Here is a 25,854-nt window from a genome sequence, read left to right as displayed (position 1 = left end):
AAGCTAGAAGTCTGGAGGATATTTTTTACCCCACTCAAATGTTGCTAAAGTAGGCTGGATGTTGGAGATAACTATTTTCTGTTCCTGGCAGAAAGAAAATATTGCTACAAACTCCCTTTGTTTTGTTGGTTTTTTTACTTATTAAAGAATAAAACTTAATTGTCTTGAGTTTTTCCTGCTTTTGTGCAAAAAATCAAATTTTATATTTAAAAGCATAGGCTTGATTTGAACTTGTACTTTTTTAAGCTGATTTTTTGGTGCCTATGAAATACCCCCAGGCATGCTATAGGTCAGGGGTGGGAGGCCATTCTATCCAGCCCACAGCACCCCTAAAAAAATTAAAAAATAAATATCTATCTGCCCTTGGTTCCTGTCAAAAATGACAGGAACCAAGGGCAGTTAGACCCAGGGGAAGCCCGGTGGGCTCCCACAACAGCAGGGCCTGCCCAGCCCCACCCTCCCAGCCAGAAGCCCCAGCCAGGGCTTCTGGCCTGGGACCACGTGGCTGCCCCACACTGGAACCACAGGTAAGGGGGAAGGTCGGGGGAGAAGGGCAGGGGAGGACCCCGGGCAGGGAAGGAACCCGGAGAAAAGTGGCCTGGGGAAAAGTTGGATGGGCAAAAAATTGGCTGATGGGGTGCACCCAGAGAGTAGTGGTGGATGGGTTGTACTCAACCTGGTGAGATGTGAGCAGGGGGGTACCCCAGGGCTCGGTCCTTGGACCCGCACTGTTTAACATCTTAATCACCGACTTGGACAAGGGGGTGGAAAGCACGCTGTCCAAATTTGCTGATGACACTAAGATGTGGGGGGAGGTGGACACACTTGAAGGGAGAGAGAGGCTGCAACTAGATTTGGACAGACTACAAAAGTGGGCAGATGAGAATAGGCAAGGGTTCAACGTAGACAAATGCAGGGTGCTGCACCTTGGGAGAAGGAATCCACAGCATACATATGGGCTGGGGAGTTCCCTTCTTGAAAGCACAGAGGCGGAAAGGGATCTCGGAGTCATTATTGACTCCAAGATAAACATGAGCCGCCAATGCCAGACCGCAGCCAGCAAGGCCAGCCATACCTTGTCATGCATCCAGAGGTGCATCTCAGGCTGGTCCAGAGAGGTGATACTCGCTCTCTATGCGACTTTGGTCAGGCTGCAGTTGGAGTACTCCATCCAGTACTGGGCACCGCACTTCAAAAGGGATGTGGCCAGCCTGGAGAGGGTTCAGAGGATGGCCACCCGCTTGGTGAGAGGGCAGCAGGACAGGCCCTATGAAGAGAGACTGAAGGACCTGAACCTGTTCAGCCTCAGCAAGAGGAGGCTGAGGGGGGACCTGGTGGCTGCCTACAAGCTCATCAGGGGAGATCAACAGCAAATAGGCAGAGCCCTTTTCTCCCCAGCACCACCTGGGGTGACAAGGAACAATGGTAATAAGCTGATGGAGAATAGGTTTAGGTTGGAGATCAGAAGGCAATATTTTACAGTTAGGGTGGCCAAAATCTGGAACCAACTTCCCAGGGAGGAGGTCCTCGCCCCTACCTTGGGCAAATTCAAGAGGAGGATGGACGATCTTTTGTCTGGTGTCTTGTGAACCCAGCATTCATTCTTGTCTGTGGCAGGGGGTCAGGCTAGATGATCTGTTCAGGTCCCTCCTGACCCTAGCTACTATGAAACTATGAAAAGCTGAGCGCGGGGTGGGGTGTGGAAAAGTGGCCCCTCGCCCGCCCCGTGACCAGTGTCCCACATTGCAACTGTTCGCAGTCCGCCTGGGGCTGCCAGTGCCCGCTCTGGACAGCCTTGTGCGGGCTGTGAGCAGCTACAGCAGCGTGCGCTGGCCACGGGGCAGGCGAGGGGCCGCCGCTGCGCCGCCGCCGCCCCCCCCCCAGGCGCTTAGCTCTTCCCTGCTCCTTCCCAGTGTGGAGGAAAGTGGCCCCTCACTTGCCCTGTGGCCGGCATCCTGCTCTGCAGCTGCTCACAGCCCTCATTGGGCTGTCCAGAGTGGGCACAGGTAGCCCCACGTGGGCTGCGAGCGGCTACAGCATGGGGCTCCAGGCACGGGGCCGGCAAGGGGCTTCTTTTCCCCCCTGCGCTCAGCACTACTTTGTAACCTGGCCCCATGCTGCCTCTGGGCTTGCCCGTTGGGGCTGCACGTGAGGACAGCACCTGCGGCCCTCCCCACTTGCTGCACCAGTCAGTGTTTGCCACTGCCACCTGTGGGCTGCCCAGCGTGCGAGCTTGGGGTGGGTGGCAGCAGCCAGCACTACCCGGCACGGCAAGCGGGGGGGGGGCGGCGACGCAGCTACTGCTGCTGCACGCAGCCCCGATGGGCAAGCCTGGAGCCAGCGTGGGGCCCAGGCTGGCAGCAGGGCCGGGTTAAAAGCTGGTGCTGAGCACAGGGGAAAAGTTACCCTTCGCTTGCCCTGCACTGTAGCTGCTTGCAGCCCGCATGAGGCTGCCTGTGCCTGCTCCAGACAGCCCCACATGGACTGCAAGCGCCTGCAGAGAGCGCTGACCACGGGGAGGGCGAGGGGCCGCTTTTCTCCGCGCTCAGCAACAGCTTCTTCCCTGCCGGTGAGCAGGGGGCTGGGGCTCCGCACTGTCCCCTGCCTGTACCACAGGGCTGGGGGAACACTGGGAGTGAGTGGGCGGGGAGCCAGCAGGAACACGGGGCCCGCACCTTTGTCCTGGGGCCAGTGTCAATGGGGCCCAGAGCATGGTGGCAGGAGCATGGGGTCCCAGCCAGCAGGGGCTCTGTGGAGCCGGGCCAGCTCCCACTCCCTGCTGGTGCAGCCCAGCCCAGCTCCACAGACCCCTGCTAACCTGTGTCCTGCTTTGGGCCCCACCGGTGCTGGCCCTGGGACATTGGTCCCAAGATGGTGACCAGGGGGCAGGGCACCTTTCAAGGGGCAGGGCTACCCATGCGGCCCTTGACAGCCTGCCAAAACTGAGGAAGCGGCCCTCCACCTGAAATAATTTCCCGCCCCTGCTATAGATGGATACCTTAGGGAAATCACAACTTTACTGAATGGAAATTTTGCCATTTTCTTCATGGAATCAGGATTTTGTTCTATGTATATTTCCCTGGAAAGTATTTTTTCTATATTATCTACCTGATATGAAACAGCTTTGCTATTCCAGTCCTGAGCCTTTGCTGAATAGAGGACTGCCAAACTTGTATCAAAGTATATATTGGTTTGTTAGTTAGACAAATGACCACTAGAAACTGAGGCCAGTTGTCCAAGGAATTGAAGTATAAGAGTTCTGTTTTAAAGTATTGCTAATACACATCTCATGATAATTTAATAAAGCTAGTATACAACTCCACTGAATTGAATGCATTGGTCCACAGATATATTGGGCCAGATTTCTAGTGTTGAATATACAATATTTCAAATAAATGTATGGTTTTCTTAGTCTTGTGAATCATGCCTGTTTTTCAGAAAACCTTAAGGTAAATAAAGGCAGGGTGAATATTACAAGAACATGTTCATGTTCAAGGTTTGTGCATAAAATAAAGCTATTGAGACTAAACTTGACCTTTATATGAGGCTTCTTTACTGGTTGATATGTCTGAAACTTTATGCTCCCCACGCTTATCATTAGCAGACTCAGAGCAGGTAAGCTCTCTCTTGGCATGTCACAGTTCAGCACATGTTCTGGTTTTACTGAAAATGTGTAATATCATTTTGTTCAGATGCAGCTCAGAAATTTATCATTACCTGGTATTTTTGAGCATTACATAGGGCATGTGTATTCTGAGCTTGAATTTTTAGTTATTGTCTTAACTGAAGGTACCATGAAGGGAAAAAATGTGACGTTTATTCAGGTACCCAATGGTTTAAAGGGGTACTTAAAAAAAAAAAAAAAAATGTATCAGTTTAAAGTCCTAGAAGCATAGATGCTGAACTAAAGTTACAGATGAAGCAAGATACTTTTTGCACTAAGATCCCTTGAATCAGACATTGAAAAGCTGAAATCATTAAAATACAGTGTAGAGGTAGGAAGAGACAATTCAGTTTATCTCTAAAGAATAATGTAGGATCAGGAGAACCAACCCAATAATAGTACATACCATCTCACACTGAAGCAACAATTTTGATTTAGGGGCACATATACCTTCCTGCTGACTGGTTTGTGAGCACCAATAGGGCCTGTCTCTTACCTTCTGAATTTTTAGACTTCTCACAGATGCTCATTTTGAGGTGCGATGAGATCTAATCCACAATCCCAGCAATTGCTCCTCCTGCCATGCCACATGCACATGCCAGGGTGCACAATTTTGGGATTGGGAATTAATTAGATCCCTATCACACCTTGCTTTCCTCCCTCTCCCTCAAGGAAGTTGAAATCTGGGTGCCAACAATCAGTTGATTGTCACTTGGGGGCAGTCTGAAACTGACCCCAGTCTGGTGTCTGGCCCCAACCAGCAATCAGCTGCTTATTAAAACTCTAGCTGGGGGGCACGTGTAGTTTTTAATCATCCCTGGGCACAGGGACCCTGGGATCCAGCACATGGCGACCTCGGGATTGGGTTGATCCTGGGATCTCCATGTCTGCGGATGAGTAAAAACCAAACCTTCTGGCTAGGTGGCACACAGAGTTTTATAGGTCCCAGAGCATGGGGACCCTGGGATTGGGCTGCTGCAGCTCAATCTCTGAGGCACTGTGGACTGGGACGTGCATATAAAACCACATGTGCTGTCAAGCTGAGTCGCATAAGGGGTTTATACAGGTCCTGGTGCACGGGGACCCCAGGATGAGGCTTCTGTAGCCCAGCCTTGGGAGCTCCATGCCCAGGGGTAAATAAAAACCATGTGTGCTGCCCAAGTGGGTAGCATACATGACTTCTGCAGATCCCAGAGCATGGGGACCCCCAGTTTCAGGGAGCATCACCACAATCCTGAGGTCCTGTTATGCTGAAACCTTTAAAAACCACATAGGTAGCTGGGATGCACATGAAGTTTTCTGACATCCCCTGTACATGGGGACCACCTGATCAGGGAGAAGCTCCTTGATCTTAGGTTTCCCAGGTGCTGGGGATGTCAGAAAACCATGCATCAGGCTCACTAGATCCCTTATCTGCCTCTGGGTGTCATGTGAGGGTCTGGGTCTGGGGGCTGGTTCTGTCACAAGTCTGAATGGGTTGGGGACAGTGTGTACCAGACCATGGGGATGCTGCATCCTGGATCCTGACACTCAACTGAGTGTTGAGATTTGTTATGGACCAGCCCCAACCAGCCATATGTTCACTTTAAGGTGTGGTACAAATGAACTACAAAGTTGTTACACATTATATGTGGAATAACTTTGTGGCTTGTTTACTGTATTGTCATGCCTTAAATTGACTTGATTTTGTGGCCAGGTTACTATTTAAAGTGCAATTAACCTGTTACTTGTGTATTAAATATAATGTCAGGGACCTTAGTATATTCAGATGTTAAATACCTATAATCTATGGTCCCATAAAGAAACAATGGATCTATGAAGGACTCTACTTCTTTCCAAGGAAAAGTAGTAATCTGCCAAGATTGGAGGTAAAAGAGAGGGGTTCTTTGACATTGCCATCAAGTATTGTCAATGTGTAGAGGGTGCATGCAGGTGCATGTGTACCCCCTGAGATTGGCCGTGCACCCCCTGGAAATGCCAGCCATGAAACCGGAAGTGCAGGCAGAAGTGCACTTCCAGTTTTGCTGCTGGTGATTTTGGGCTTTGCGATCGGTTCCTGGGAGAGACACCCCCTGCCCCCCGCCCCCCCCCCAGCTCATCAGCGATCAGCTGCTGGGAGAGACACCCCCAATCAGTGATCTGGTGCCCCCCCCCCAGACTCAGGAGGCACCAGTCACCCATGCCATCAAGGTTCTGATTGTCTGCAGAACATCATATCAGGCAAGCCTATGCAGAAGATACCAAGTTTTTGCAGAAAATAAAGCAAGGCAGGGCTTAAATAAGCTGAGGAGTCGGTGGTGACAGAGGAAAAAGGAATATAGAAATCTATACCTATAATTCAAAAGAACGGCCAAATCTCTGCTTGCAGTTGAACAAAATATTGGGTGCTAGGTATTACTTTGAGAAAAAAAATTGGACATTAAGGCATTCCCTTCTAGAAACTGGAGAAGTGAAGTAAGCATAACATTGCTCTGAGACCTGCAACTCCCAACAGATTCTCCTTAAGCACCTGCTAAGTGAGAGCAAAGGGCACTGTTCCCCCATCCTCTGCATGCCAGGATTGGGTCTTGGGGGCCCAGTGCCATCCTGTTCATGCCCTGACATGCCAGCCCTGACATGCTGGGATCACGTTCTAGGGGCGTGACTCTTCTTCCTGGGTACCAGGATTGGGTTCTGGGGCCCAGTGCTCTTCTCATCCATCCATGCACACTGGGATCAGGCTCCAGATCCAGTGTGCAGGGCCTGGGGCTCCCCATGGGTCCATACGTTTGGCAGCAGGGGAGTGGTGGCACCGCTCCCCTGCTGCCAAAGTTCTGGGCCTGTGGGGAGCCCTGCAGACTGTATGACATGTAGTGGGCTGGAACTGGCCTGTGAGCTGGTGGTTGAGCACCCTTGCTCTACAGTGACTTGGTTGCCCTTCCCATCCTCAGCTCTACAATCCTGTGTCTACCTTATCATCCAGGAGGGATGACATTAATGGCATACCTATGAGTACTTTCTGATGTTGGAATCTTTGTGAAATTGGTTGTAAGTGAAGGCTAAATTGCAGTAATTTATCCTTGGTAAATTATCTGTCAATGTAACAGTTTGTAAATTATTGAGATCTAGCTTGCACTTACTGTGGGATATAGCAGATTCATGAAACAGGGAAGATTCACCTGAATCAGAGTAGTTTGTCTACACTTTCCAGCAGTATAATTTTTTTGTCTGTCCAGAGCTACAGTCAGCAACAGTCTTTATTCTGTGAAGTGTCTGAAAGAGACTATGAGTTGGAAAAAAGTTATGAGTATCCATGGTTGGAAATAGATTTCTTTAGTCTTGTTCATAAAAAGTCCATATTATACACTGAACAAGAATCTCTTTGTGAGCTTGGTAGGGAATAATGTGTAGCACATACATACTGAGGGAGGTACACCTGATAAAAAATCAAGGTGATATGACTAACCCAAAGAGAAAAAATTTGAACTCATAATCTGGGATCCTGGTTTTCTCTGTTTAAAAATAGCAGATTCTCTGATTAAAACCCCCAAAATCTGCGATGAAATGAAATGCCACTAATATATATATTTCTCAATTGAACACAATGTTTTATTGATAGATTTACAATTTTAAAGCAGTTCAGAAGCCTACCAGTGCCTCAGTCACTATATAATAAAATTAATTCTAAGTACCTATACATTTCGGTATTTGATTTGAGGGTTTTTATTATGGAAAGTTGGAGCTCCCCCTGCCCCCTTTGCTCACCAGGATGCAGGTCCAGGATTCTCACTCCCCATCCACAGTACCATCCCCACAGCCCTGCCAGAGGGGGCCCTCAGTTGCCAGGGCTATGGGGCCTGGGTCCACAGCCTCCTGCCCCTCTGCAGCAGCACCTGAACCCCAGCTGCCACCCATGGGAAGCAGCTGCTTTAGTGGAGCACGGAGCCTGGCTCCCCCTCTCCCACAGGTGGCATGGTTGGAGCAGAGCCCATGGTGGGGGCAGGGAGGGGGAGTGAATGCAGGCTGCCCACTGCAGGCCCCGGCTCCCCACCTTTCTTCCTTCCCCCAGGGCTTCCGCAGCCCAGCGGGTGGGACCTGGTGCAGCATAGCAGAGCAGGGCTGGAGCAGGAAAGCGCACTGCTGTCGCTGGGAGCTCTGCTCATCCTGCCCACCTGGCAGCAGCAAGGGGCACAGCTCTGCGCCGCTGACCCTGCTGCTGCTGGGCAGGCAGGAGGTGCTTTGCCAGGGTGAAGTGGGGCTCATAGTGGCAACGAGCTTCCATGCCCAGCTCTGCTCTACCCTGCCGTGCCGGGTCCTGCCCTTTGGGCCCTGGGGGAGGGCAGCAGGGCGGGGAGCCCAAACCCAGTGGGCAGCCTGCCCTAGCCCTGTGCATGGACCTGCGGGGCACATGCTCCTATACTTCCCCCCCCCCCCCCAGGAGTGCACACAGTGGCGGGGAGCCACCCCACTTCCTCCTGCCCTACCTCTGACCCTGAATGAGCCGCCTGCGGCTCTGTCCCATTCCCTGCCAGGGCCCTGCAGCTGGTCATTCTGGCCCCAGGCCCCAAGGCCTACGTACTGCCCAGGCTGGGCAGCACCCCCAGCTCTAGCCCACCCCAACTCCCTCCCTCATTATGGGGCTTCAGTTCCCCCCACATTACCAGACTTACCTGCTCGTGCGTACACATGGCACTCCCTGTCTGACCACCCTTCTGCTCCCCCACAAGCTGCAGAGAGCTCTTTGCAAAAGTAGAAAATCCATGTTTCTCCGTTTAAAATGAAAAACCTGCATTTTTCTCAGTTAAAAGGGAGAACCCGTGTTTTTTCTGTTTTTGCGGTGCAAACAGAAAACCCAGATCCCTGCTCATAATAGGGAACTCTTAAAAGGATGCAAGAGGGACCTGTTATGAGCCCATTTTACCAAGATATGGAAGCAGAAATCTGAAAAGTAGACCGTCCAAATACATCTAAAGAATTAAGAGACCAATATTAGTGAACTTGTAACAGGGGTGTAGGTTGTAGCCGTGTTGGTCCAAGGACATAGGCAGACAAGGTTCTTTGAGTGAATCTGATATTTTTTATTAGACCAACTTAAATAGTTGAAAAACAATTATTAAGTGAGCTTTCGGGTTCAAAAACCCTTTGTCAGGCAAAGGAAGTTTCAGCAGGTGGTGTGTGCTCCTCCTGGATGGAATGAAAAGTAAAGAAGCCAGAGGCTGGTTTGGTCTGCATACAAGACAGGTAGTCAGTGAAAATGTAGATCGAGTCAATGGGTGAGAGACAGGCTCAAGTGCGGGGCGGGGGCAAGAGAGAGAGAAAGGGGTGAATAGTTGAGAGAGACCTGGGGAGTCGGATGTCAGGCAGGTTATAATGTGTCATAAATCCAATGTCTATATTTAGTCCATGATTTTTAGTGTCCAGGAGGTTGATGAAGTGGAGCTCATAGGCTCGTCTCTGGGAAGTGTTGTGTAAGTTTCCTTTGAGGATCAGGGAGGTTGGACTGAAAACCTACAATCTCTAATTGAGTTCTATCAGAGATTCCACAATCACCATCCCTCCATCCAACTTTCTCTAGAATACTCCAGCACCAACATCTCCTTTTTAGACACGATGATCAGTGTCCAGAATGATAAAATACAGACCATGTTATACAAGAAACCCACAGACCAACATACATAACTGCACAGAACCAGCAATCACCCTAAACATACCAAAAAAGCTGTGATATACAGCCAAGCCCTCAGATACCACCGAATTTGCACTGAAGAGAACACCCAGGATTGCCATCTCACCAGTCTTAAAAAGGCTTTCACCCAACAAGGACACTCCTCCAGAGAGAGAGATCGCACATTTGAAAGAGCTATCCAGATACCACGTGAAGAACTGCAGTACAGAGGGAAAACCCCCACAAATTGCACACTGCTGGTTATGACATATCACCCCTCCCTTGAACCTGTACGGAAAATCCTCAAACAACTGCAACTCATACTAGAAAGAGACCCTATTCTTAAAAAGATCTTCCCAGAGCCACCCGTCCTAGCCTTCAAACAAGCACTGAACCTCGCTAACCTCATCACCTGAAGCAAACTTCCTCAAGCCCAGAACACACCAAAAGGATCCAGACCGTGCCATGACAAGAAATGCAAAACCTGCCAACACATCTCCACCACCTCCACTATTACTACACCCCACAACAGAGCCATCGGCATTCCTGGATCTTACAGCTGCACCTCCAGGAATGTAATATCTCTCATCCAATGCACCAAATACCCTGATGGAAAATACGTAGGAGAGACCAAATAACAACTGCGCGCCAGAATGAACGCACACTGGAAATCTATCAAAGACAGGAATACCCAGTTACCTGTGCGGGCACATTTCTCACAAGAAAACCACTCTCTCTCCGTTCTCTCAGTCCTGATCCTCAAAGGAAACTTACACAACACTTCCCAGAGATGAGCCTATGAGCTCCACTCATCAACATCCTGGATACTAAAAATCATGGACTAAATATAGACAGTGGATTTATGACACATAATAACCTGCCTGACACTTGACTCCCCAGGTCTCTCTCCACTATTCATCCCCCTTCTCTCTCTTTCCCCCCTTTCCCAGCCTGTCTCTCACCCATTGACTCCTCAGTCTACATTTTCACTGACTTCCTGTCTTGTATGCATACCAGACCAGCCCCTGGCTTGTTTACTTTTCATTCCATCCAGGAAGAGCACACACCAAGTGCTGAAACTTCCTTAGCCTGACAAAGGGTTTTTGAACCTGAAAGCCTGCTTAATAATTGTTTTCCAACTATTTAAGTTGGTCTAATAAAAGATATCAGATTCATGCAAAGAACCTTGTCTGCCAGTGAACTTGTAAAGTATTTAAATGTGCTGAAGCTACCAAGATCTAAAATGAGTTTTTAGACACCTCCCTTCTTTTCCCTCTAAAATTAGAATATCTGAAACAGCTAAAAACTTCAGTTTCGTAAGGCTTCAACAATCCTATCATCACTACCCCAATACCAGACAATTTTAATGTTTCTTTTTAAAAGGATACTATGGGAGTAAGGTATTCCTTGAAGTGTAGGAGGTCAGTGAAAAGGGACAAATGGTTGCAAAGGGGCCTATAAGATGAACTGTGTTTAAAAGTGGGTTGTACCCAAGTTTTCAGTGACACATTGGAAATGCTGCCTAGAGTATGAAGCAGGTACTGGGATCAGAGAAAGTAAAGCGATCTTCTACCCACGGGGCAATCCTTTCGAATAGGCAGCTTTAAGATGGCATTGTAACACAATCGTACTCAAACTGAGATGTTGACAACTGCTGACACTAACCTCTCAAATCTGAGCAAAAAAAAAAAAGGGAAAGAAAGAAGTTATTCCCTTTAGTTTAATATCATGTCATTTTATGAAGAAGATTGCATCAGCTCCTTTAGAGGTTAAGCTCAGTACTATTCCCTGTTTCTTCTGGTAAAAATGCAAGATCTGAGCTAAGAATAAATTAAGTATAATAAAAATTTGACTGCTATTAGATTTTAATGGTCTTTTCCAAAATACTTTTTTTGGTTTTGTTTAGTGAACAATTTCTTGTTAATGTTTTTTGATAATTAAAGTTTTTTTTAATGCCTATATTGTTCCTGGTGTGTTGTGACAGGTGAGACCAGCTGAAGGTGATATTTTGATTGTCCTTGAGCCTGTTGAGACTAAGCATCAAAAGCATTTAACTCAGATAAAAAGGATGTTTGTAGGGGTGAAAACCTTGTGGTCTCTAGCTTAGTGGCTACAACAGTGACTCTCAACCTGGGTTCTGGAGCACTCTGGGGTACTGTGGAATTCCTTTAATGTTGCAGCACCCTAAGCACTCAGTGCATGATTCACAAGATAAACCCAGACATTTTAAATAGGAATCTATAGTATCAAAACCATTCTGACCTGTTGAGATCTTCCTCAGGTCTTTGCAACAGAAGAATTGTTCTATTACTTTTCTTAGTCAAAAAATGAGTGAAACCTAAAAGCTGGCACTTCCTTAGCGGTGCTTTGTGTCTAATGTGGTTGAGAACTGCTGGATTAAAGTGTTTTGTCCAGGAAGGGGCAGGGGGGATGCACACCGGGATCCTGTGCCCTTCTCACCTTCAAGGGATTTAAACATACATGTTCCAATTCGTGGGAGGATTCCCTAACCACCACACTGTAGAATAAACTGGACGAGGACATCCTCTATTTATTTGGAGGAAGGTGGGTCACTGGAACGCAAGCAACAAGTGGCCAGAAGGAGGCTAAGCAAGAGGGAGTCTGCCTCTAGCTTCATGGTTATGGTGCTTCCCTGGGAAGGAGGAATCCTGGATTACTGGTCCTTGCTGTTAAACCTGTTTACACATTTCACTTTAGAGATCATTAGTTAAAACCTAGGAAAAAAATAAGAACAGAGACCAGAGCCTCTGGACTTTCTGTATCATCCTTAGGAGATATTTACCATTCCCAGTTCTCTGTAGGGAGAATTGGTGCCTAAGCCTGAATTGCTTTTTGGAGACATCTAACTTTTCCTGGTGACATCTTGGGAATTCTAAGTGCCCACATGTAGTCAAATTGAATTACATTCCTACGCAAGGCACCTAAGTTTTAGGTATTGAAATGTGTAGCAGTTTGAATCAATTTTAATGTGATCCTTAAAATCCAAATTCGGAGATAACCAAACAAATTGCCAAGTCTCCCTTGAACACTATAGAATTAAAAAAGATGGAAATGTTTGGAAGTTTGGGAACAATGTACAGTACATTGTTCTAAACAGTCAAACCTGTTTAATAGTTTAGAATTTATTCCTGTTATTAGACAGTGTTGTAATTTGTGTGTTTGAAAAGAGCTTAAGGAAAAGCTGGTAGCAAATGTCACCTGAGGCAATTATTTTCTAAACCAGAAGTTTAAATTTGAAAGCAATTTTATATAGTGGCAATTTGCAAGTGTGGATATTCTTAGATTATATCTGACGCACACATTTCCCAAAGTTTATAAAACAGACTTGACTTAATATGATATGGGATGCAAATTATATACATGCTTTGAAAAACTGAAATTGGTGCAATTAGTTATTTTTCAGAAATTAGAAAAACAGTATTGAATATGAACATTTATTTAGAGATAATATACATTTCTAGAGTCTGGACATTTTGAAAATAATTTTAACATGCCTTATAAACAGTTAAGTTCATAAATACAAGTATAGATTAATGGCAACCTTGATTTTGTCGCTTAATTCCCTATTTGGAATCATTTGTTGAAAGAGAGGAATATTTAGGCTTTGCATCATTTATTATTTATCATGCAGTGCAGTTCTTGAATATAACAGTGGATGTTCTAAATAGTTAGAAATAAAGAAGAATGCTTTTTCTTTCCATTCCTCAATTAACTGTTTAGCTTTAACTTGTTCAGGAGGAGAGCACATACTCATACAAAGTACATAGTGTGACTATGCAAGTAAGTGTTCTTTAAGTGCACAGTCTATTCCATAATAGTTCTTTGGCTACTCTGAAAAGTGTACCTTTCTGCCATCCTTTTGCTGGTATGGAAGTTTTCTTGCACCGTTCCAATATTGAAAAGAGAATTGTTGCTCATCAACTCATTATATTCATCAAAATTGGATAGTGTCAGAAGACAGAAACTTCTGAAATGCTGGTTTTTTTGAGAATCACCTTATCACTATTGTAAACTTGGTACCATCTCATTGAGTTTATAAATTTCTTTGTCCTTATTTTGGGTGGTCATTAAGTTTGGCAACTTGAAGCTGTAAAGTGTAGTCATAAGAACTAGGCAGACAAGGTTCCTTGGGTGAGTTTGATATCTTTTATTAGACCAACCCAAATGGTTGGAGAATATTTATTAAGCAAGCTTTCGGGTTCAAAAACCCTTCGTCAGGCTAAGGAGGCTGCAGCAGTTGCTGTGTGCTCTTCCTGGATGGAATGAAAAGTAAACAAGCCAGGGGCTGGGCTGGGCTGGGGAGTCAGTTGTCAGGCAGATTGTAACGTATCAAAAATCCAATGTCTATGTTTAGTCCCTGATCTCTAGTATCCAGCAGGTTGATGAAATGGAGCTTAGGCTCGTCTCTGGGAAGTGTTGTGTAAGTTTCCCTTGAGGATCAGGACTGAGAGATTGGAGAGAGAGTGGCCCTCCTGTGAGAAATGTGCCCCCACCGGTACTTGGGTGTTTGTCTTTGATGGATTTCCGGTGTGCATTCATTCTGGTGCGCAGTTGTTGTCTGGTCTCTCCTACGTATTTTCCGTCAGGGCATTTGGTGCATTGGATGAGGTATACTACATTCCTGGAGGTGCAGCTGTAAGATCCAGGAATGCCGATGGCTCTGTTGTGGGGTGTAGTAATTGTGGGGGTGGTGGAGATGTGGGGGCAGGTTTTGCATTTCTTGTCGTGGCACGGTCTGGATCCTTTTGGTGTGTTCTGGGCTTGAGGAAGTTTGCTTCTGGTGATGAGGTTGGTGCGGTTCGGTGCTTGTCTGAAGGCTAGGATGGGTGGCTCTGGGAAGATCTGTTTAAGAATAGGGTCTTTTTCTAATATGGGTTGCATTTTTTTGAGGATTTTCCGTACAGGTTCAAGGGATGGGTGATAGGTCATAACCAGCAGTGTGCGATTTGTGGGTGTTTTTCTTCTGTACTGCAGCAGTTCTTCACGTGGTATCGAGGTGGCTCTTTCAAACGTGCAATCTACCTCTCTGGAGGAGTGTCCTTGCTGGGTGAAAGCCTTTTTAAGATTGGTGAGGTGGCAATCCTGGGTGTTCTCTTTAGTACAGATGCGGTGGTATCTGAGGGCTTGGCTGTATATCACAGCTTTTTTGGTGTGTTTCGGGTGATTGCTGGTTCTGTGCAGATATGTATGTTGGTCTGTGGGTTTCTTGTATACTGTGGTCTGTATTTTACCCTTCTGGATACTGATCCTTGTGTCTAAGAAGGGGATGTTGGTGTTGGAGTATTCTAAAGAAAGTCGGATGGAGGGGTGGTGACTGTTGAATTTCTGGTGGAACTCAATTAGAGATTCCAGGTTCTCACTCCAAATGATGAAGATGTCATCGATATATCGTAAGTACAGCAAGGGTTTGATGGTGCAGTTCTTGAGGAAGTCTTCTTCCAGGTGGCTCATAAAAAGGTCGGCATACTGTGGGGCCATTTTAGTGCCCATAGCTGTTCCCATCATCTGGAGCAAGTGTTGATTATTAAAAGTGAAATTGTCGTGTGTGAGGGTGAAGTGTATAAGCTCAGTGATATCTTTGGGTCTGTATTCTGGGTTGTAATCTTGTTCCTGTAGATATGTAAGGCAGGCATGGATGCCGTCCTGGTGTGGGATGTTGGTATATAGGCTGGTAACATCCATGGTGGCTAGGAGTGTGTTGCTGGGAAGGTGGTCTATGTTTTTAAGTTTCCATAGCAAGTCTGTGGTGTCTTGGACAAAACTTGCTCTGTGGGTGACAAGCGGTTTTAGGATGGATTCAACAAAACCTGATATTTCCTCAGTTAGGGTCCCATGGTTGGATATGACAGGTCTGCCAGGGTTCCCTTGTTTGTGGATTTTAGGGAGCATGTAAAAAGTCCCTGGGTTAGGTAGCGGGGGGATCAAGGTCTGTAGTTTTTCTTGTAGTCTTGATGGAAATGATTTGATGGTATTGTTGAGTTTTTTGGTGAAAAGGGGAGTAGGGTCTTCTTGTAGTTCTTTGTAGTAGGTGGTGTCAGAGAGCTGTCTGTTGGCTTCCTTTATGTAATCCTCACGGTTTAGAATGACTATGGCTCCTCCTTTATCTGCTGCTTTTATTACTATTTGGTGGTTAGATCTTAGAGATTCTATGGCCTTTTTCTCTGGTAGAGAGAGGTTGTTGTGGTGGCGTGTGTTGCTGATTATTTCATTGTTCATTCTTTCCCTGAAGTAGTCAATGTAGCTTTATGCTGGGGGTCAGAGTTCTTCCTCTCAGACTCTTATCTAGTTACATCTCTCATTTAGTTGTGTGTAGCCTTGTGCACAATTTTTTTTATCTGGGTGTGTACAGAGTACAGAATTTTACCCTTGGGGTGTGTCAGCTAGAGTCTGTGATCTGAATACCCAAACTTTCACAAATGATTTATGGCGATAAAATCCTTGGGAGACTATGGTTTCACCTACTTGATTGAGTTGAAGGAGTGAAGAATTGTCTGGGAGGAGGTTTTTTGAGCAGCCAATTTTTAGTTTGGAAAATTCAGTCCCATTATCACTTTCTATTTGATAGTTTTTGATTGGCTGTAGGCAAAGATCAGTTGTATTATGAATGAAATATGATTTTTTTTAAATGTCTACTGACAGTTATTCAATTAACTATGTAAGTCATGTAAATAGGATACACACAAACTGTGTGAATTGCCATTTCCACAAGATTTGATGAAAAGGAAAAAAATAAAAATATTCAGTTGCTCTCCTGGAAAAATTATATAAATAACTTCCAGATTTGGAAATACTTGTGAATTTTAATTGTTTTTGCATTTCATGTCAAAATTAGCTTGCATAATTTGTTTTAGTCCTCTGTACTTCTCTTTTATAATCTATATCTGCAAGCTGCACATGTTTTGGATTTAGAGAACAGTTTTTATTTACTTGTAAATAGATAAATGAGAGTAAAGGGAGCACTGTTTAGGAAGCAATTTTATCGTTCTTGTATAGAAAATAATTATATATTTGTCTATATTTTGTTACACATAGGTCCATTGCAAAAGAGCTTGCAGACTGGCTTATCAGCAACAATGTGGTTGAGCATATATTTGGACCAAATTTACACATTGAGGTTTGTGTACAATAGTTGTAATTTTACTGTATGCATGAGGAAGTAAGTGTTTGTTCTGCTAAGGCACTTCTAAATATATTTTCACTTTGCAGATCATCAAACAGTGCCAAGTGATTCTGAATTTTCTCGCAGCTGAAGGGCGGCTTAGTACTCAGCACATAGACTGTATTTGGGCAGCAGCACAGGTATATATGTATATAGGCATATTTACAAGAAGGAACTGAAAAGCCAGTTGATATGGGCCTAAAGTCATGCTTTTGTGTTTGTGTCATTACATCACTTGTTATTGAATTGGTATGATGCTTCTTTTTTTCTCTGTTTCTCTTTTTATTTGTGAAATGTAAAGTGTGCATTTTGTTTGTTATATAGCGATAACAATGAGTGACTGGTGCCTCCTGAATCTGGGGGGACACCCGCAGAAGCTGCTGACGGCGGTGGCCCTGTCGGGGGGGCACCAGCCCTACCTCACAACATCACTGTCAGTCGTCAGGGGGGACACGTGCACCTCCATGCACCCCTACCAGTCCCGTATGGATATAGCTTTATTTGTATTTTTAGATGTATTTTAAATATGAAAAGGATTCTAATTTAGGGCTATAATGGTTTCTCTCTTCAAGAATTCTATTCCTCTTTTCTCTGACTTGTTTCTTAAGAAGACAAGGGAGCAGATACGCTAAAACCTATGCATATATATATTTTTATACCATATTACTTTCTATAAAGTTGGTACTTTTTACTTTTGATGGTATTACTTAGTATAACATGGTTTCTGAACATGGTTATATTGTCTGAAGAAGGTACCTACCCCTGTGCTTAAATTTTGGGTACATAAAACGTTTCCATGCAATGCCTCCACTGAATATTTCCCCAGATTACTGCACAAAATGTTATTTTAAATAAGTTTATCTGCATTTGTTTAAATAAAATATATTTATATATCATATTGTTCCAATTAATGTCAACCTTTCTCCCCTCTAGAAGAACCATAACAATTGGATTTGACTTACTTGTAGGGTTGAATTGTAATTGATACACCAATGATCTTGACTCTTTTTGTACTTGCAGCATTTTTGTGCGTGCAGTCAAATGACCAAAGAAGAATTTATTTTCCAAGCAGTTTTTTTATTTTAGTATTTTCAGTGCATTTAGCTCACTGGATGCTTTCCTTGATTATTTGATTTGTCCATGGAGTTTGGTAATTGTAGTAGCATTTCAAGGGTTTTATCTATAGTTATGGACTTGTATTTGGGGAGAAGGCTGTTTTTCCTAAAATTGAACCTGCAAATGTGGAGTTACTTCTGCTGAGGGTTAACTTATAATCAGACTAATATGGTAGTTTTAAAATACTAAGTTCTTTTTCTTTATATTTGATACAAGGTAGAATTTGGCAGATTATCTTAATTAAGTGTGGAGGTGTTTTCTAACCAACGCCATTCTTTTATGATCTCCTACTTTACTTCTCCCATATTTTTCTCATACATCAGCTTGTTTTTTTCCATGAATAGACATTTGGGCAATGCTGTCCAGTTCCAGTGGTACTATCCAAGAACTGATTTCAGTTCTGTTCCATCCCTGCTGCTTCTGCAGGTCCAGTGGATACTCTGTAATATTTATGCAGCTCTATGGAGGCAGTAAGGAAGACAAAAAGCCATTTGACATTTAAAAATGTGTCGTAACAACACTTCCAAAATATTAAAAATACTCTCAAGATAAGAAATGATGATTCTTGTTGCTGCTTCTCCATAAAATCAAAAGGTCTGGCCCATTAATAGTAGCAAAAACCTGGGAGTGAAGGGGCGTAAAGGTAGAGAATTTGGGGATTTATACACATAATCAACAATCAATTAAATTGGAGTTCAAAAGGTAAAATATTTTGATATTGATCATAGAGGGTGTCTCATTGTAAACGTGACTTTCTATTTAATTAATAGTCAAGTGTTTTATTGTATTAAAGCATTTATTTATGATAATAAAATACAATGCAGTATGATGTTAATAATAATATGTAATTATTTTATTAATATGAATGTTTTTATTTTCTAAACATTAAAGTTATGAGAAGATATAGGACACTGTTTAAAGTCAAAGGAGACTTCTCTTGTTTGATCTTGAGCGCTATCTCTCTTTAGTGGCATGGGAGAGGCCACTTAAAAGGAAAACACTATTAATTGCTGGAGGCTATATCCATATATACCATTTATGTTGAAAGCATAATAATTTGGATAAATTGTGTTTTGTAGATAGTGGCTTAATTTGTAACGTCTTCATCTGCATTCACCAGTGCTAACATGAAATGCTAGTCAAATATTAAGAGACAAAAATAATTGAATTAGCAATTAAACGAAAATTTAAAATCAGAATCAGTTCCAAACACATCACTCAAAACCTCTTATAAATTTAAAACTATAAATGAGCTCTGTGGTTTTTACATGTTGTAATATCTTTAGATTTCAAGTGCTTGGAAGTAAGACTGTTGGGTTAAATTGGAATTGGTAGCTTTTTTTATATTTAATATTACTGAGAACTGTTTTTGTATAATGAAGTTTCTAGAGTGTTGTATGAATTTTTTTTACCCAGCCAGGTTTATGAATATTTCACTTCTTTGTTTTGTTTTTGTAGTTGAAGCATTGTAGTCGTTATATACACGATCTTTTTCCTTCATTGATCAAGAACTTGGACCCTGTCCCGCTTAGACATCTTCTTAATCTAGTCTCAACTCTTCATCCAAGTGCTCATACTGAACAGGTAAAAACAAAGAAACCTGAAGTACAGCTGTACATTTTGTAACTGTTGTTGAGTATAAATTGTATTTAAAGAAAAAGGCAGAATATTAGCATATTAGTCACATAATATTTGTTTCTCTTAGACCACTGGAATATTTAATAATGTATTGAATAGGAAAATATAATTTAAATTCTTCTGTTGTTTTAAAGTAAGCCCTTATGGCTTTTAAATTTAGATAATACTTTTTGGGAAAATGTATGCATAGCAATTGTTAAGCTTCTTTATTTTTCATGTAGAATGTTTCTCTGTTTTGTTAAAAATGGATTCACTTGTATTCTTGTGATATTTACTTTGATGCACCATAATATTGGAGTACAAAGGAAGCAACAAGTATGTCTTTTGCATACACAACCTACTGCTTTTTCAGAAAACTATAATTTGATTTTGTTTATAGACCTTATATTTGGCATCAATGCTTATTAAAGCACTTTGGAATAATGCACTAGCAGCAAAGGCCCAGCTTTCAAAACAGAGTTCATTTGCATCTTTACTCAGTACAAATCTACCCATGGGAAATAAAAAAGGTGAGTATATATTTTACGTTGTCATATGTGTGTATTTTTCCAACATAGAAGTCATAGATGAGTTTTTGATTGTATCAGTCTCAGTAATATTGACCTATGAGCTTCATTTTTAGTAGTCTACACATGAAATTATTTTAAAATGTGGTTTGTGTATATTGGAGCATATTTTAAAAGTAAAGTCAAAAGATGAAGATTAAAGAGAGAATTCCTGTTCCCACCTATTTCCCATAAGGAAGTTTTGAAACTTCATGAACATCCTTGAAAAGCTTTCCATTAAGAAACAATACTACTAATGCATCCACATTGTATGTATTTTTCTCTTCCTTTTTTCACACTTCTTAATGAATTATCAGTTGACTACTCTTCTGTTGAATGTTTATATCTATAGTACATTGTTTGTTTTTCTAAAAGTTAATCTAATTTTCACCAATTTTTTTACAATACATATTACTACTCTTTTCTTAGGCTTTTCTTTTTAGGTACCTACAATCACTACTGAAGGTGGGGTGGTCCTATGTTATTTTAGGTTTCCCTTCCTTTGCCACTGTTGATTTATGTAATTATGAAGAAGTGATATGCTGACCCAAAACAGCTCAGTCACTTAGAATGTTTCCCTCCTGTTTCTTTTCCTTTCCCTTCAGAGGAAGAAGAGCTCAGGAGAGCAGCCCCATCACCTTGTAAGTTAAGTCCTAGAAATACACTGCACCCTCACTTATAATCTTTGATATCAAGATGGCCCTCTAAAGCAGTAGGTTTTTGTGTAGTAGAAATGAGTTTGTGCAAACTGTGAAGTATTACTTTTGAGATGTGAGTTATCAGAAGAAAATTATATTTTGTAAAAGGTCTGACAGAATATCTCAGTTGCATTCTATATGTTAGACATTTCAGTTACTGAAACACATGATTTGCAGCGAAGTGCTGATTTGGTGTTCAAAAATAATTTTATAAGGAGTTTCATTCTTTGTTGAACTACTGGCAGGTGTTAAGTTCAAGATGACAAGGCAGCTTTATCTAAAACTGTTACTTTGTTATTTACACTAATTTGAATATAACTGAGAATGTGCTTTTAAAATAGGGTCACCTGCGGCTAGCCCTCAAAGTAGTGACAACAGTGATACCCATCAGAGTGGGGGTAGTGACATAGAGATGGAGGAACAGCTTATTAACAGAACGAAACATGTTCAGCAACGACTTTCAGACACAGAGGTACAGTTACAAATTTTACGTTATGGGTAGGGGTGCACCGATAAAGAGTCTTTGGGCCGATGCCGTTGGCTGGCCAGCCATATCATCCGATACCGATCTGATTGCTGATATGCAGCCTGGCAGCTTGGAGAGCAGCATCTGGCTGGTAAGTCTGTTGCGGGGCACAGGTGCAGGAGAGGGAAAGGGTATGCGAGGGGCCAGATTGAGTCCCCCGCAGTAAGGGAGGAAGTGGAGCAGGGGCAATGGCAGACTCTACACAGCCGGGGCAGGACGTGGGACAGAGCCACGGCTTGTCCAAGGGGTCGGGGGTGGCTCTTGCTGCTGCATACACCCCTGGGGGAGGCATGGGGGGGGGCATGTGCCCCCCGGATCTGTGTGCGGAGTGAGGGCTGGCTGCTGCTGCGCACTTAGGGCCGAAGGCTGTGCCAGCCTTTTCCCGGCACGGAGGCTGGGCCCATGCTGTGCTTGGGTGAGGTAGGGTGGGAAGCGGTGGCTCTGGGAGGAGGAAATTATGGGGGGCTGCAGCCACCCCAGAATTTGCTGTAGCCTCACCATCCAGCGCCATTGCTGCCCACCTCACCCCTGCCCATCCCAAGCCCAGTCCCACCACTGAGCAGAGGCTAGTGCAACCCATGGCCCCAAGCATGCAGTGGCAGCCCGTCCACGCCCTGTGCACAAATCTGGGGGTCATATTCCTCCCCCCCCCCCCCAATGCCTCCCCTGGGGGTGCACACAGTTGTGGGAGCCACCCTTCAGATGAGCTGCAGCTCTGTTCCCTGCCCCACCCTAGCTGTGCAGCGCCTGCCCCAGCCCCACTCCCTCCTTCACCACGGGGGCCGCAATTTGCTTCCCCTGCTGCCGCCCCCCCCCCCCCCCCCAACTTACTGTCCGGACGCTGCTCTCCAAACTGCCAGGCTGCACTCCTAGCCATGTGTGCACGCTGCATTTATCAGCAACATTATTGGTCACATCAGCCAAAAAAAAACCAATTGCCAGTGATGTAAATTTTCTTTTTATTGGTGCCAATATGATGTGGACCGATGTATCAGTGCACCTCTAATTATGAGTTTAATTATTGAATTGCCATTAGTTGGTTTTGAATATGATATTTTTTGAGATTTTCAGAGTAACTTAAAAGACAAGTGAAACTATTGATATGGATACATATACTCTGTGGGTGTACATACATGCAAGACACGATCTAGCCCTAAGTAAATAAAGACAGTAAGAAAAAGTAGAATACTATGCCATGAAATGTATTTAAGCAAAACTGTACTTCAGTGTACTTTCTAATGCCTGTTTGACCTAGTATCATGTCATAGTATATTCAGGTGTAGAATATATAACATATGGGGGAATTAAAAAAAATATCTTGTTTGTATATGTAAATTTTGGTAAAACAAAAGATATTGGTAATGTATTATGGACAGAAGAACTACAAATGGATGAAAAAACACTATTACTATATTTACCCAAATCCAGGAGAACACTGACTTTAAGGTGGTTCCCCAGTTGTTAGATACTAGAAATGGAAAATTAGAAATATGTTTTAATTTTCCATGTCTAGCATCTAGTTGCTGGAGGGTCTTATTAAATTCATCACCTCCATCATTGCCACATGAAAAGCAGTGGCTGGGGGGCAGGCATCCTGCCCTATACTCCTTATCATCATGCCCCTTACCACTTGCCTTTCCCCTCCTGCCACTTGTCCCCTTCTGGTGCCTGCTCCCACCCTTACCTTTGCAGCACTCTAGCTCTGTTTCTGCTAGGAGTACACAGCATATGGGTGGGCCAGGCAGTAGTGGAGTAGTGGTAGCTGTGACTTCAGGCTCCAGTTTCCAGCCTGGTTAGGATCAGGGCTGGACTTGCAGCAGCTCTCCCCACCACTCCATGCTTTGTCACTCACCTCACTTTGTGTGTCCTTTCTCTGTGTTCCCCCTTGCAATGTGCACCCCCTTCCCAATGCCCTTTCCCTGCCCTCCTTTCATTCTGTCCTCCCTTTCCCTGCTCTCCTTTCATTCTGTCCTCTGTTTGCTCTGCATCCTTTCCCTGAACTCTATGCGTTCCTTTACCCATGGTCCCCTTACTCTGCTTGTCCCTTCCTCTCTAGCAGGCACCTCCTGCCTGTCGCATGAGGTACCCTGGCCTTATCTGGAGCTGTAGCAGCTGCTTCCCTGGGTTATACTTGAATCTAAGACATGCTTCCCCCCCCACAAGTTAAATGGGGGGACATCATCTTAGATTTGAGTAAATACAGAATTAGAGAATTTTGAAATATAGCTAATTAATATAGTTGCTGATAAGATTACTTTACACATTATTTTAAATAATCAATTTTTAAAATTGTAGGAGTCTATGCAAGGAAGTTCTGATGAGACGGCAAACAGTGGTGAGGATGGCAGTAGTGGTCCTGGTAGTAGCAGTGGCCATAGTGATGGATCTAGTAATGAAGCCAATTCCAGTCATGCAAGCCAGTCTGCAGGAAGCCCTGGCAGTGAGGTGCAATCAGAAGATATTGCAGATATTGAAGCTCTCAAAGAAGAGGAAGAGGAAGAAGAGGAAGATAGGGGTCATAATCCTCAGAAAAACAGTCGGAATGCAGAACTCAGAAGCAGGAAGATGGATTCTCAAACAGGCATTTGTTTGGGAGATTCACAAGGAACAGCAGAGAGGAGTGGTGGAAACAATGGGACAGGAAAGGAACATGTTTTTAATGCTGAGTCTGTGCCACCAGTGGATAATCGAATTAGGATGCTAGATACCTGTTCACACGCTGAAGATACAGAACATGATATGACAGGGGAAATGAGTGCTGCTCACATATCACAAGGGTCTCAGGATTCTTGTATAACACATACGGGGGATTTCCTTGGGGAAACAATTGGAAATGAACTGTTTAACTGTCGGCAGTTTATTGGGCCACAGCATCATCATCATCACCATCACCATCATCACCATGATGGGTAGGTTGTAATGCTTCTTTTATTTTCCTTTATAGTATCAGTAAAAGCAGTAGCTTAACATATAGTTCAGATGCACATTTTTATAGATATTGTTCCATGCTTGTGGATCATTCAGATTGCCACTAGAGTAATTGCCCCATGTTCCATTTTGTCAGCATTGTCTGATTAAAGTTGTCACATGTAGAGAAGTATTAGAAGAGAAGTATTAAGTCCTCTTGCAAATGTATTTGGTTCAGTAGAAATAGCACCCATCATTTTTTGTTAATGATACCTAAAATTTGCCTATTTTGATAGTCTGAAATATACCAGTTTACACCTATCTTTCTCTCTAAACATACAAAGTCTCTTCATGTAAATTGATTTGTGTTTGATTCAGTTTAAGAACTACCCGTTGACTTTCTTCATTGCAAAGAAGGTTCCTTGGGTGAATCTGATATCTTTATTAGACCAACCCAAATAGTTGGAGAATAGTTATTAAGCAAGCTTTCAGGTTCAAAAACCCTTCCTCAGGCTAAGGAAGTTTTAGCAGTTGGTGTGTGCTCTTCCTGGATGGAATGAAAAGTAAAGAAGCCAGCAGCTGGACTGGTATGCATACAAGACAGCTAGTCAGTGAAAATGTAGATTTGAGGAGTCAATGGATGAGAGACCGAGGGAGGAGAAGAGAGAGAAGGGATGAAAGTGGAGAGATACCTGGGGAGTCAGATGTCAGGCAGGTTATAATGTGTCATAAATCCACTGTCTATATTTAGTCCATGATTTTTAGTATCCAGGACGTTGATGAAGTGGAGCTCATAGGCTCGTCTCTGGGAAGTGTTTTGTAAGTTTCCTTTGAGGATCAGGACTGAGAGAACGGAGAGAGAGAGTGGTTATCTTGTGAGAAATGTGCCCGCACAGGTAACTGGATATTTCTGTCTTTGATAGATTTCCAGTGTGCGTTCATTCTGGTGCGCAGTTGTTGTTTTGTCTCTCCTACGTATTTTCCATCAGGGCATTTGGTGCATTGGATGAGAGAGATTACATTTCTGGAGGTGCAGCTGTAAGATCCAGGAATGCTGATGGCTCTGTTGTGGGGTGTAGTAATAGTGGAGGTGGTGGAGATGTGTTGGCAGGTTTTGTATTTCTTGTCATGGCACGGTCTGGATCCTTTTGGTGTGTTCTGGGCTTGAGGAAGTTTGCTTCTGGTGATGAGGTTAGTGGGGTTCAGTGCTTGTTTGAAGGCTAGAATGGGTGGCTCTGGGAAGATCTTTTTAAGAATAGGGTCTCTTTCTAGTATGAGTTGCAGTTGTTTGAGGATTTTCCGTACAGGTTTAAGGGAGGGGTGATATGTCATAACCAGCAGTGTGCGATTTGTGGGAGGTTTTCTTCTGTACTGCAGCAGTTCTTCACGTGGTATCCGGGTGGCTCTTTCAAGTGTGCGATCAAGCGTGTCCTTGTTGGGTGAAAGCCTTTTTAAGATTGGGGAGGTGGCAATCCTGAGTGTTCTCTTCAGTGCAGATGCAGTGGTATCGAGGGCTTGGCTGTATATCACAGCTTTTTTGGTGTGTTTCGGGTGATTGCTGGTTCTTTGCAGATAAGTATGTTGGTCTGTGGGTTTCTTGTATAACATGGTCTGTATTTTATCATTCTGGATACTGATCATCATGTCTAAAAAGGAGATGCTGGTGCTAGAGTATTCTAGAGAAAGTTGGATGGAGGGATGGTGATTGTTGAATCTCTGATGGAACTCAATCAGAGATTGTAAGTTTTCAGTCCAAATGATGAAGGTGTCATCGATATATCTTAAGTATAGTAAGGGTTTCATGGTGCAGTTCTTGATGAAGTCTTCTTCCAGGTGGCTCATAAAAAGGTTGGCATACTGTGGGGCCATTTTAGTGCCCATAGCTGTTCCCATCATCTGGAGGAAGTGTTGATTATTAAAAGTGAAATTGTTGTGT

General features: G+C 43.8%; 1 protein-coding gene across 3 annotated transcripts in view; it reads left to right on the top strand.

Annotated features, from left to right (window-relative positions):
• USP34 (ubiquitin specific peptidase 34) overlaps nt 1-25,854 on the top strand; it is a 239,073-nt gene that overhangs the window by 71,822 nt on the left and 141,397 nt on the right. For 2 of the 3 annotated variants that reach the window (XM_019500736.2, XM_006273750.4), the window contains exons 9-15: nt 16,362-16,443; nt 16,536-16,628; nt 19,063-19,188; nt 19,622-19,751; nt 20,393-20,428; nt 20,827-20,957; nt 23,307-23,920. In XM_019500736.2, the coding sequence (XP_019356281.1) occupies nt 16,362-16,443; nt 16,536-16,628; nt 19,063-19,188; nt 19,622-19,751; nt 20,393-20,428; nt 20,827-20,957; nt 23,307-23,920 (1,212 nt within the window). The remainder of the gene's footprint in view (nt 1-16,361; nt 16,444-16,535; nt 16,629-19,062; nt 19,189-19,621; nt 19,752-20,392; nt 20,429-20,826; nt 20,958-23,306; nt 23,921-25,854) is intronic. The other variant, XM_014595059.3, reaches the window with a different exon arrangement.

This window comes from Alligator mississippiensis, chromosome 1 (assembly GCF_030867095.1).
Source record: "Alligator mississippiensis isolate rAllMis1 chromosome 1, rAllMis1, whole genome shotgun sequence".
Lineage (NCBI taxonomy): Eukaryota > Metazoa > Chordata > Crocodylia > Alligatoridae > Alligator > Alligator mississippiensis.
The sequence above is the reverse complement of the archived record's forward strand: the minus strand, read 5'-3'. Positions and strand labels throughout refer to the sequence as shown.